The 13,961-nt window shown below is 32.8% G+C and overlaps 1 protein-coding gene across 2 annotated transcripts in view; it reads left to right on the top strand.

Moving 5' to 3' along the window:
• TECRL (trans-2,3-enoyl-CoA reductase like) overlaps window positions 1–13,961 on the top strand; it is a 103,633-nt gene that overhangs the window by 45,286 nt on the left and 44,386 nt on the right. Inside the window, exon 3 of one of the 2 annotated variants that reach the window (XM_021101380.1) lies at window positions 12,493–12,537. The exons of the other annotated variant lie outside the window; for it this stretch is intronic. Coding sequence (XP_020957039.1) covers window positions 12,493–12,537 — 45 coding nt within the window. The remainder of the gene's footprint in view (window positions 1–12,492; window positions 12,538–13,961) is intronic. 2 annotated transcript variants of the gene reach the window in all.

The following is a 13,961-nucleotide window of genomic DNA, read 5'->3' as shown; positions in this document are numbered from 1 at the left end:
CTTTGGTCATACTTGCAAGAAAAATATCACAAAAAAAGAAGCTATTGTAAAGAATAAGCTCATTTTAAATCCTAATTTTGTGTTGCAAGATTTTCCCTCCTAATTTACAGACTCAAATCAGTACTTCAGATATATTTTTTCTCTTTTCTCAGTTACACTGGACATTCAGCAGACATTAATTTTTAATAATTGAGGAGTGGGGAAAAAATATTTCATTTAGCGTTAGATTCCACATACTGGATCACAAGTGAAGTTTTTCGTACTCTTATTCGTAAATTAGTTTTTTCTGGATATTGCCTGCTCATGGTGTTTACCCACGTTTTTATTTGGATGTTTTTATTGCTTTGCTAATATAGAAGGTCTTTATGAATCAGTGTACAGTCAATAGATCTTTTTAAAAATTATCTTCTGGATAAAAGCAAATCTTATAAATCTAAGTTTGCCAATTACTCATTTTATATTTTCTGTTTTGCGTGGCCTATTTAGAAATGTTTTTTCTTCTTCTAATTTTTAAAAATGTTATTGATTTTTTTTTCACATTTGTAAGTTATGGTTTTATTTTTTACATAAAGTTTTTTGGATATTTAGAATATATCCTGGTATGAAAAAATGGGATACAGGATTCTCACCATTTCAATTGTCTTTTTCATTTTTTATAATTATAAATCCTATGCATATTTAATAATAAATTTATATAGCTGTTTTCTCTCATATGTATAGATATGTATCTTAGAGAATCAGTTCTTCTTTTAAAATGTTTCCATAGTACTTTATTTTGAGTCACAATTTCTCTGTTCTTTCACTCATAATTCTAATCAGATAACTTTTTGATATCCCTTTCATTTTTTTCTAGGGTTCTATGAATTTTAAACATTTTTGGGGGCATGTGTTACAAATTTTATAATGCAGTTATATTTAATTTCTCAGTAGTTAACAAATATGACACAGAATAGCACTTTTATCTTTCCACCACTGATTTTAGCGAGTACTAGTTATCTCCTGAAATGAACTGGAGCAAAATATTTATAGAATAAAGCCACACTGAAATGGCTTTTATTCACAGTATTACCTAAATAATTAAAGGGTATTATTATGTGGTATTATGTAAGTATTCTGTGCATTTTAATATATAGTACTTAGACATATATGTGTATTTGTGGGATTATGTGGTAGGGCAGGGTGTATATAAAATGAACACACTGAAATATTGACCTTTTCCAATATAAAGCTGGGAGAGTAAAGAGGTGCTCTAAAGTCTTTTCAGAAAATTATTAAATGCATGGAGATGAATTAAGCAATGTTTCCTGGCTAACTTTTTACAGTGTAGACAAAATATTTTCAGAAACTCCAAACAATGTATATAATACAAATATTATATGAGTAACACATTACAACTTGTTATAACTATGTCCTTGACAAGAGAATATCTCAATTCCCTTTTACAGAATAATTTGAGTCTAAAAGCCTATGTACCTAAATAATGTAGGGAAGTAAAAATTAAAATGATTTCAGCTAGAAAGAATATTACAGATAGACATATCTATAGTAAAATGTTGAGCTTGAATGTTTATCAAGTAAAATCCATATATTTTGTCATAATCCACATTACTTCATTTGTCTAGTAAACTTTTAAAATTTATTAAGTTTCCTTTCACATAAAATTTCTTCTCTGACTCAGTTATTCTAGTTTACTACCTTTCATTCATCTTCATTTTGTGCTTACATACCTAACCTTTAGGATCTAGCTCAAAGATTTTACCTTCATTCAAAGTCCTGACATTATTTTGAAAATTACCTCTAAAATAATAAACACCTAGTATGCCCAACTTAAAACTACTTTACTGTCTGGAATTTTCACTTCCACTCTGCCTTAGCTATTTACCACCTTATCCACAACATCATATATGCCACTGGATAGAATTTAATTTTTAAATTTTTTTTAACTTTTTGTCTTTTTAGGGCAGCACCCACGAATATGGAGGTTCCCAGGCTAGGGGATGAATTGGAGCTAGAGCTGGCCTACACCACAGCCACAGCAAGGCCAGGTCTGAGCCACATCTGTGACCTATACACCACAGCTCATGGCAATGCTGGATGCTTAACCCACTGAGCAAGGCCAGGGATCAAAAACCTGTGTCCTCATGGATACTAGTCAGATTCCTTTCCACTGAGCTATGACGGGAATCCCAGAATTTAATTTAATATTAGAAACTCTGAACAAATTTCTTGACCATTTACCACTGTAAATATATCACTCTTTTGCTTTAGGACTTTAAGTTTCTGGAACTCACAAAGATGCACAGTCTCTACAATATCACCTGTCTTCTGATTTACCATCTGGCTTAACAATTTATTTTGTTATCTCCTACAGGTTGATCCATATCAAACTTTTGGCTCCACTGTGCAATCTTATCCTCATATCCTCTGACAAAATATTCACTCACTTTTTCCTATGTCTTCAAATTCTTCCTCTTTATGCTTTTATCAAGACTATCTTGATTTAGAGACCATTTTTAGCAATACCATCACTCCATCCTCTCTCCATCTCTTAGCACTCACTTCAAAATAGTTTCCTTTGTCAGCAGTTCAAAGACCTATCTAAGGTCACAGGTAGTTTCTTTTTTGCTAAAGCAGTGGATTATTTTTGGTCATATGTCACTTGAGGCTTCAATTGCATTTGATATGGTATACCACTCTTTTCTTTGTCTTCTGTTTGTTGGTTTGATTTTAACTCTCTCCCTCCTTGATTCTACGATATTACCCTCACTTTTTGTCTTCTCTGACATCTCATTCTCAGACTCCTTTGAGGACTGCGATCATTCTTTGGCCTCAAATATTATTACTTCTCAGGTTCTATTGTCAACACTTTTCCTTTTTAATTGTACATTTCTTTCTTATTTTGTCCTCTCAAGAATTCCCATGGTTTAGAAAATATCACTAATGGAGTTCCCGTCGTGGAGCAGTGGTTAATGAAACCGACTAGGAACCATGAGGTTGCGGGTTTGATCCCTGGCCTTGCTCAGTGGGTTAAGAATCCGGCATTGTCATCAGCTGTGGTGTAGGTTGCAGATGCAGCTCGGATCCCTTGTTGCTGTGGCTCTGGCATACACCGGCGGCTACAGCTCTGATTAGACCCCCAGCCTGGGAACCTCCATATGCCACAGGAGTGGCCCTAGAGAAGGCAAAAAGACAAAAAAAAAAAGAAAAAAAAAGGAAAATATTACTAATGAATGAAGTCAAAACTGTTTCCTCAGAACTTTCAACTGTATATTAAACAGCCAATGTGGCATTTCAATATCTTGTATAAATTACCACCTCAGAGTGATTCATTAGAATTTTGACATACAAAGCTGGGGGAATGGATTTAATCTGGTAACATTCTGTTTTTGGATCTCTCAGTATTTGTAGTAGTTTGATAATGAGAATCCATATCAATCCTAGGTATTTTGTTTATATTTGAATAAACTAATTAATGTAAACTTTTCCAATCCTCAAACAAGTGAAATATCCCACTTATAAGAGCAACTATTTGTGTATGTATGTATGTAGGTATGGATGTGTAGGTATGTATATATACAGTTATATTATATCTATTACAATTCTTAGATTGGTGCTGCAATGGAATTTTTGTGAAAGGGACCTCTGACTATTAAATAAATGACTACTACTTTAAAATTACCAATTCTATGACATTGGTATATCTGAAATCTGCAAATCACCGTAATTTTCATAGCCACAGTTCAAGTCTTTGTAATTTTTAATCTAGATGCCCATAGAAGCTCTCAAAACATCCCCAAATTAGATAACTTTGTTACCTCTACTCTTTAAAAATATTTTTTTTCTTAAGAGATGAAAACATTAAGATTCAACAATATAACTTGCCCATGACAAACAAGACAACGAATAGATTATCATCTCAGAATTTAAACCTAGTCCACAGACTTTGCAATTAATTAGCGACAAGGCATTGACTCATTACAGGGAGAATGGATTTATCATAAATAACTAATATTTCACTTGATTAAAACTATGGTGCATACATAGCTTCTGCCAATTCTTATCCTTCTTCAATAAGAGGACATACATTTATTCAAATCCTATAAAATCAAACATTCCTCTGTGCTAGGCAGTCTTCTAATCATTGCTTATATAGTGGTCTTAAAAATGATTATAGCTACCTGTTCTCATGAATGTTACTCAACAGTATGGAGAAATACACACTAAATATCTTAGCAGGTAGACAAAGTAATTTCATATAGAAAGATAAACAGGGTAACAGGGAAAGTAACTGGGAATTAGTACTGGGATATCCTCATTCTAATGGTATAAGGAAAGGCAGTGGATGAAATAGTTGAATATAACAAGGTTTAGTGCTTTCCAAGTAATGAGACAGAAAGTTGGGCAAAGTAGTTAAGATCATTGATTAGGTGTGATTAGAGTTATGGATACTTGAATTAAGTATAGAGACAAATAAAAAAGTAGGAATAATAAGAAACTTACCATAGTGAAAATGGCTAACATAGATAATTGTTGGGAAACTCTTGGAGAATCAAAAGATATCTATTTGCAGCAACATCGATAGAAGTAGAGACTCTCATACTGAGTGAAGTACACAAAAGGAGAAAGACAAACACCATATGATATCACTTATATCTGGAATCTAATATACGCACAAATGAACCTTTCCACATAAAAGAAAATCATGGACTTGGAGAAGAGACTTGTGGTTGCCGAGGGGGAGGGGAAAGGAGTGGGATGGATTGGGAATTTGGGTTAACAGATGCAGATTACTGCCTTTGGAATGGATTAGCAATAAGATCCTGCTGTGTAGCACTGAAAACTATGTCTAGTCACTTATGATGGAGCCTCATAATATGAGAAAAAAAAATGTATACATGTATGTGTAACTCGGTCAACATGCTGTACAGTAGAAAATTGACAGAACACCATCAACCAGCTATAATGGAAAAAAATAAAAATCATTAACAAAAAAGATACCTAAGCTAGAAATACTAAAGTAACTAGGAAGGAATGGTAGTGACAATGAGAAAGTAAAAGGTTTGAAATATGTTTTGGGGAGGTGATGCATCTATTGGTGAGCAAGAAACTCTGGGGAAAAGTGAGAGAGTAAACAGAGAACATTTGGATGAATAGATCAAGGTACTAAATGGCAGGGAATTAAAGTGATATTAAAATCACCTACAATGGGAGTTCCCTTCATGGCTCAGCAGTTAATGAACAAGACTAGGATCCATGAGGATGCAAGTTTGATCCCTGGCCTTGCTCAGTGGGTCAAGGATCTGGTGTTGCCATGAGCTGTGGTGTAGTTCACAGATATGGCTCAGATCTGGTGTTGCCATGGCTGTGGTATAGGCTAGCCGCTGACGCTTTAATTTGACCCCTAGCCTGGGAAACTCCATATGCCACAAGTGCAGCCCTAAAAAGCAAAAAATAAAAATAAAAATAAAAAAAATCACCTAAAATGATAAATGAGCAGAAGTGGAGAGAATGTGCAGAGTTATCTCTTCAGTGATTTAGATGGAAATACCAGACCATCAAAAATGGCAACAAGAAGAAATCATACTATTTAGTGAAGTCTAATGACAGGCATTCTCTTAGGAGAATGAAGAACAGATGTTTTGGATTTAATAGTACGGAGGATTTTTAATGTATTTTTAGGCCCACAATTGGGTGGGTTTGGCATAAAGAGTAAACTCCAGTTGAAGAAGATGCAGAAAAGTTTGATATGAAAGTACAAAGAGGAAGGGATTTTGAGTGAAAGTTCTTAATTTAAAAGTTGTTGTTAATGACAGACTATAAATGCCCTACAATACACGGAAGGAGTCTGAAGAGGCATGGAGAGGCGGACAGTCAGGTCTGATGAGCCGCTGTGCAAAGCTAAAATGGTAGAAATATTATGTCATGATGGATTCTGTAGAACACGTGAACAGTTAATGGTATCTAAAGTAAATAGGAAAGTAAGTCTGACGATCAATCCTGATGGCTTTATATGTATGGCAAGTAATCAGGTGAACAAGCTGGTTACAAACTTAAACCAGGGAAGACAAAGAAATAGCTCTGCTGTATTCGGTATACTCCTCTTCCTATCTCACATTTTCTTGCTCTGTGCCTTGTGTTTTACTGTGAGATTGGCTTGTTACTTTATGTCTCTTGCTTTCATAGTCTTTATTTTATAATCCTAAATATTTGTTTATACAGGTCAGGTTTTAAATATTCCATTTTTAGAATCATGCCTGTGTTCTATAGAAGGCTTGCTTTGTGGTTGCTGATTATACAGTGTTATTGCACTTTGTTTTTCTTGTTTGAGAACTTTGTAATATCAGACTCTAGCAGATGCATTTTCTTTTCAAGGTCAGCAAATTTATACGCATTGGTGGATGCTAGTTTGAGTGTTAAAATTTTTGTTGTTGTTCTTGAGTGTTAGATAGGAAATGGTTCTGTTATTTTTCAAACACCATCACATATTTTTACTGGTTTCCTTGGTTCCATTTTAGCTTTATCACTTAATTATTGAGGTGTCATTTATAAGACTGCAAAGAAATGCTCTACAGGGAATAAAATGGTTCATTTAGTTCTAGTGAAATACTGTACTAAATGAATCATTTTTTCACAAATAAAACAACTGATTCAACAATATTAAATCACCAGAAAGTATTTTAGTAGATCAAGGAAGAGCTGTGTATGATACTTCATGTTTATTTCTCATGAAAAAAGAAACATAATTCACATGCCTTCCTTTTTGTTCATACTTTGAGGCTTTTACTGTTTGGAAAGAGAATAGCAGCACTAATTAATAAGGCAATATAACTAAATTTAAAATGCAATGTACAGAGGACCTTTTGTGCCATCAGTTCTCCTACTGAGCATTCCATGGCCTGGTCAATACTTCCTGTCCCTTAATTTTGTTCTGTACACATGAAAACTTCCCATTGGAACAGGGCATTTGCCAGATAGGAAGGGAGAAAGTTGATACAACTTTGGATGCTAGAACAAGGAAAATAGGTGTCCAATATTAAGAAAAAGTTTTGCTTCATAGATGTATAAAATTATACTAATAAAACATAAAAAAATTTAAAAATACTTTTATCAAAATCTGATATTAATCATTACTATTTTTACATTCTTCCTAAATTTTATGAGGCATTCAGAATGTTTTAAATCCATAGAATACTTTCCACTTTGTACATTACTGTTGTCCAGTGTTTTGGTTTTGTATATGAATATATATTATTTTTAATCATTATATTATATACTCAAATTATATATTCTGCTATGTTATATATAATATTTACAAATGTGCTAGTTTCTTTGCTCAATATTGTTTAATTTATCTCATCTCAGTCCTGGAGTCATTTCTCTTTCTCACAGTTAATTCTTCAGAGGTTCATCTACTAAAAGACAGGAAGGGTCTATTGAGTGTTAGACTTATCACTCTAATAAATAATTTTATTTTATATTTTCTTTAAAATACACTATATTTAGGAGTTATTTGGCCAATATTTCTTATTACTATCATATAGAGAACAAACTAGTTTTATCAGTAGGGAGAAGGTAGCAGGGAGGGACAATATAATGGCAGGGGAGTAAGAGGTACAAACTGTTACAGATAAAATAAGTTACAAGGAAATATTGTACAACATAGGGAATACAGTCAATATTTTATAATTATAAAGGAGTAAAAACTTTAAAAATTGTGACTCACTATATTGTACATCTGTAAATCTTATGATATTATAAATATCATGGTTAAATCTTAGAATAATCAAGGAATTAGGGAGTAAGAGGGGCTATGTGTATTCATTTTCCTTTTCTTCACTTATAATCTTTCTTTCTTTTTTTTTTTTTTTTGTCTTTTTGCCATTTCTTGGGCCGCTCACGAGGTATATGGAGGTTCCCAGGCTAGAGGTCTAATCGGAGCTGTAGCCACCAGCCTACACCAGAGCCACAGCAACGTGGGATCTGAGACGCGTCTGCGACCTACACCACACCTCACGGCAATGCTGGATCCTTAACCTACTGAGCAAGGCCAGGGATCGAACCCGCAACCTCATGGTTCTTAGTCGGATTCATTAACCACTGCGCCACGAAGGGAACTCCTGTAATCTTTCTTTTACTCCTCTTTGCCTGAGATTTACCAGGCTTAGCCACCAAATCATTGATTTAACGTAGGCAAGTGATTTAATCATTTTCGGTGTTACCTTTTTCATAGTTCAAGTATAAATTAATAGTAGATATGTTTCACAGATTTTTTTTTTTGTCTTTTGTCATTTTTTAGGACCGCACCCACAGTATATGGAGGTTCCTAGGCTAGGGGTCTAATAGGAGCTGTAGCTGCCGGCCTACGCCACAGTCACAGCAATACCATATCCGAGCTACATCTGCAACCTACACCACAGCTCACGGCAATGGCGGATCCCTAACCCACTGAGTGAGGCCAGGGATGGAACCCGCAATCTCATGGTTCCTAGTCGGATTTGTTACTGCTGTACCACAATGGGAACTCCTCAAAGATTTTTACAGTATTAATATTCTATGATGAAAAAGGGTCTGCTTATTATGCATAATAAGCATTATGCATATTACATGTGGTAGTCCATGATTATTTTACAAATCATTTTTCTTAATTTAATTTACCTTAAACAAGGATTAAAAATATATATTATTAAGACGACTGACAAACCCCGATGCAAAATTTCAAGTATTCATTCTGTAAATAATATGGAATTAAATGCTTGTTTGAGAAGTGATATGTATCAAAATTTTTCAGCCTCCTTCCCACCATATACAGGAATTTATGTTACATTATCTTTTAAATACTCACATGGCAAATATCTATGAGAAGAAAGCAATGGTTAACTACTTTCAATGAAATTCTTATCTTGGACAAATACTCTGTCTTCTAATTAGCTCAAAAGCTATTTTAATAGCTCTTCTCTTTATTCTACTTAACAATATTTCAATTTTGAAAATCACTTTCATTTTCCCCTAAATCTCTTTTTCTTTAGATAAAATACATACAATGTTTCAGAATCATCTCATGAAAAGCAACATTTCAAGACCAATCATCAACATTTCAAGAGGCTATTAATAGCCTCTTGCCTATTAGCTTTTTTCAGTGTTGAGTCTAGATGATGTTCAAAACTCAGATCTGGTTTCATAGCACAAGAGACTTCTATCACCTCTTTTCTGGAAAATTAATTTCTTTATTTTAACCATGTGCTTATAGTTCCTTTAATTTATTCACATTACACTCTTGCTTTATTTGCTTGTTTTAGATGATTATCCTGAAATGGGATATTTGAAATGCACCTAGCAACTATTAGTCTCACAATTGTTTTTCAATTACATTTGCAGTTATTTTGGTTCATTTAAGGAAGTAATTTTAGACTAAATCAACTTCATTTCATGAGTTTAAGAGATTATTTTAAGTGTTTCTTTCCTATAGAATTTTAATGGCCTTCTAACTATGTTTATTTTAGCATTAAAAATTATTAGTGTCAGTTTCTTTGGTAAGAAAAAAAATCCACTGAAGGTAAAATGCAGTGTCCTATGCTCAACAATTTACTATCCAAACCTCTTTATCAACTATTGGTGATAAACTTCCTTTATATTCATTTTTATACAGGAAATGTCAATAAGAATTTCTACTTCATATTATTTTTTGTGCACATTCACATTATGCCAGACTTTATTATTCCAGATTATTCCAGATACAATTCTAAGCATAAACATTTCTTTTGAAGTAATGTCTGGTTATTTATAAATCCATATAACTTTTTTCTATTTTTCACTTTTTTTAAAACCTTAAAATGAAAAATATTATTTATATATATAAAATCCATGGATTTCAAGCTTTTTTGTTTATGCTTTATAATAAGGAATGCATATTAGTCTTCTAAAGACACAGATGTATCTATATAATTTAAGCTATTGAAATGAAAGTTCAAAAAACAATAGTTAACCTGTTTATCCAGAATTCTATTCTAATATAATTCATTTCTAATCTATTCTATTTCTTTACATAATGCTGAGAATAATCCTAATTCTATTTTTCAACTTACTAATGGGTCACAACCAGCAGTTTAGAAAACCCTATCTTATTAAAATAAATATATTTTAATTACATGAAGACATTACTTATTTAGGATGTATTACATAGTGATATTAACATTTCCAATCATCAAGGCTATAACTGCAGGTCATGACTAGAATATGATAAGTGTTACACAAGTCCAACATTTTAAGTAATTTAAGATACTGGCAGATGCATTAGGTCTACTACATGGTTATAATTCAGCTGTGAGCCAGTTGTCCAAGTTCAGTGTACTCAGCATTTTAAATAATCTTCTATACTATTTATGCATGCTAAAAATCCTTATGAAACATATGTCCTTTATCCTTTATAAACTTTTTTTTCTCTGCTGTTCTTTGATCCTATTTCATCTCACCCCAACAAGCAAAGAACATTTCAGAAAATGTATGTTTTGCTTTTTGAAAAGATGATGGAAACTAATCTAAAGGCTTACAAAGGTAGATAATAACTCTTTTCACTAGGACACAGTGTTCAAAGATCACGACTTTAAATACCAGGCTTATTTCCTAAGTAGATTTATAGTGCATCCTTGTTGAGAAAGTTGGAAGGACAGGGCTTTCCCTGAAGGTGTTTAGAGCTTCTAACTTCTCGGACCATTGTGAATTCGGCCAGTATTGACTCATCTAGTTCATAGACAGATCTATTTGCTTAGAATGATAGGGTTAGTTTTGCACTGGCATTTCCAACATTAAAGGCATCATAAAGTGCTATTGAAAATGATGTCTTACATGAATATTATTAAAATGGACAGAACTTGACAGCTTATGCACACTCATCATAGGTGTTCAATGACTATTTGTCAAACATAAATGGATTCTCATAAGTTTTGTATTTTCTCCAATATGCATAGTTAGAAATTCAATTAAAAACTGTAGACCTCTATTTTGCATTCATTTCCATGATATTTTCTTTGGCAGCAGATTTTCGGTATGAATAATAAAGGTAGCATTTTTAAATACTTTCAATGAATAATTCAGCATGCATCTGGAACATAAATAGCAATTATTAGTAAATACAAAACAAAACAAAAATACTCTTTACTTTCATATTTTCTAATTATAAAAAAGTATTAAGTGTTAAATGTGCCTTTCTCATTTGCCATGCTATTACTGCATTTTGTTTAGATATAATTCTAAACAGCTTTTAAGTTGTGATTACAAGTTTTGAGTTATGAGTATTTTGTCCTTGAGAATTTGCATGTATAAGACGTCTTTTTGCAGTAAATTTAGGAAGAATTGATTGCAATCATCCAGTTACGTCACATTACTCTTACTGACAGTTTAAAAAGTAATGTTTTGAAAATGAAATAACAATTGTGGAATATTCCTTTGACAATACTCCTCTTTTAATTTATTAGTTATCAAGTAAATTTGCATAAAACTGTACCTCAAAATTTAAAATTAAATATTCAATAAAATTAAATATTCAATATGGAGTTTAAAATAATAACAAAATTCAGTTTAAGAGAATATCATTATATTGTGATAACTGTGAATCAACTTTTATATGGCAGTATGTAATATTTTGATTTTCCTCTTCAAATAGAATTTTTAGTAATCTGTTTACTCCTGATAGTAGTATAGGTAGGAGATACTAAAGTGATGTTTCTACTATAATTAATATGCACATAATATTAAAAGTCGACAGTTTGCATTATTCTGATGGAGTGCTTTACTCCTAAGAAAATAACCCTTTTTCACATGCTAACATTAAATAAATTCTAAGGGAAGTTAAAATTCTCTAGTTTTAAATGAAGATATTTATGCTTTTTTAAAGAATTATTTTCAAAAAAATACATGTCAAGTCACTTATCTCAGTATGTGTCCACAAATTGAATGCATCTATACAACCAGTCCACAGATCAAAAAGGCAGAAAATCACCATCCCTCAAGCTCTTATCATGCTTTCTTCCAGAATTTCCACAGTGCTTGTCAGCCTTCTGCAAAGGGTAATCACTCTCTCCAATTCTGACTCTGCATAATCATTTTATTCACTTGCCAAGATCTAATCTGTCTTCCAATGAAAACTACTGCTTTTAAAATGTGTTTAAATCTGTGCTTTTAGGAGTTCCTGTCATGGCATAGTGGAAACAAATGCGACTAGGAACCATGAGGTCTTGGGTTCGATTCCCTGCCTTGCTCAGTGAATTAAGGATCCAGTGTTGCCATGAGCTGTGGTGCAGGTTGCAGACACGGCTTGGATTTGGCATTGCTCTGGCTCTGGTGTAGGCCAGCAGCTGTAGCTCAGATTAGACTCCTAGCCTGGGAACTTCCATATGCCATGGATGTGGCCCTCAAAAGACCAAAAAAAAAAAACTGCGCTTTTAAAATGTGTTTACGTCTGTGCTGACAATTAAATGTCATTTTTTCATTGACTAGGTCCAAAGTGGTATCCATCTCGAGTAGGCCTGCAGCTAGAACGTGGTAAGAGTCAATATCGCTGATCTACTTATTTAATTTAGAATCCCTTTTCTGTCATCAACAGCTAATATGTATTTATCACTTACTCAGTGGCTAGTATTATAATAAATTTTTAGACATATTATCTCATTTGATCCTCCCAACAAGCTAGTGGTCCACTTTTATGGGAATTTTAGTCTCAAAAATATAAGTTTCTCATATTCACTGTCTGTATATTGGAGGCAGGATATTTCTGTATCAAAACTTTTACTGTTGTTTCCTTATTCTATTGTCTCCTACTATATTCTAAAAAATACAGATAACTCTTTTCCAGTTTTTTTCCTGTTCAAAGTAGAATAAGGGAGGTAAGAGGAACAAAATGAATGAATTATAGGGAGGTGTATTATATCCATTAATAAGCCTCAAGTATTTCAAAATTTCAAACCCTATTCTCCATTCAGAAACATTTTAAATAAATAGACAAAAAATGAGTCCTGATAAAACTCATTGTTATTGACATTGCATCAACTTGACCTCAAATTTGGACTTGTTAACTAAAAGCTGCAGGTAGAATGTAAATTTTGGAGGATATTCAGCTCAGGTCCATGATAGTAAATCTACAAGAGGCATCTATTAAGGAATTTCAGTCTCTAAGTATTTCCATTCAATCATGTTCTGAATTTTATTTTTCTGGTGCTTTTGTTAACATTCAGGCTACCATTTCTTATCCAAGGACAAGTGATGAATTCCTTGGATTTCTTTAGGATGTTATGTTGGTTTTCACTGCTATCTTAAATATTCCATCTTTCTCTGAGACTCCACGTTGAAAACATAGGAGTCCATGACATTTTTTTTAAGTTGCATTTAATGGTCTCAAATTTTTCCAAACTCAAACGTTCAAAACAAGTTTAGAAGAGAAGGATCATTGTCTTGTTTATTTTTGCTTCTGCAGGGCATAGTATGTGTCCAGTACATAAATGCCTTTCAACACATGGATGCTGAAATAAAATTAAATGAAATCGTGGTATTGTTTTCTGAACTTGACTCTAATATAAAGAAAATAGAAATGCCATAGGCATCAATGTCAACTGTAATTTCACTTTGAAGGACACTATAAAGGACTAGGGAATTTGTTAGTTCAACCTTTCTGGTGAATGTGACTTTTTGCTTTCCCTTTACTCATATACTTGGTTGAGTTTACCAAGGAGTGTTCTGAATAAAGTATAATCCTTTAAGTGTCCCTGGATGGGAACGTGATGACATATTTGAAAAAAAAAAAAGAATCAATTAATTTCATAATGTAAGAAGGATACGTTACAAAGAAAGTTATTCAGAGTAACTCAGAATTTTAAACTTGACTCTCCTACTTACTTTTTTTTAAAGTCTTCTTTTGTAAAGTAGAGCTAATTAAGAAGCTAACACATGTTTTTGTTTGTTTTTTGTAGGGG

This window comes from Sus scrofa, chromosome 8, assembly GCF_000003025.6.
Source record: "Sus scrofa isolate TJ Tabasco breed Duroc chromosome 8, Sscrofa11.1, whole genome shotgun sequence".
Lineage (NCBI taxonomy): Eukaryota > Metazoa > Chordata > Mammalia > Artiodactyla > Suidae > Sus > Sus scrofa.
This window is presented reverse-complemented; position numbering and strand designations above follow the sequence as displayed.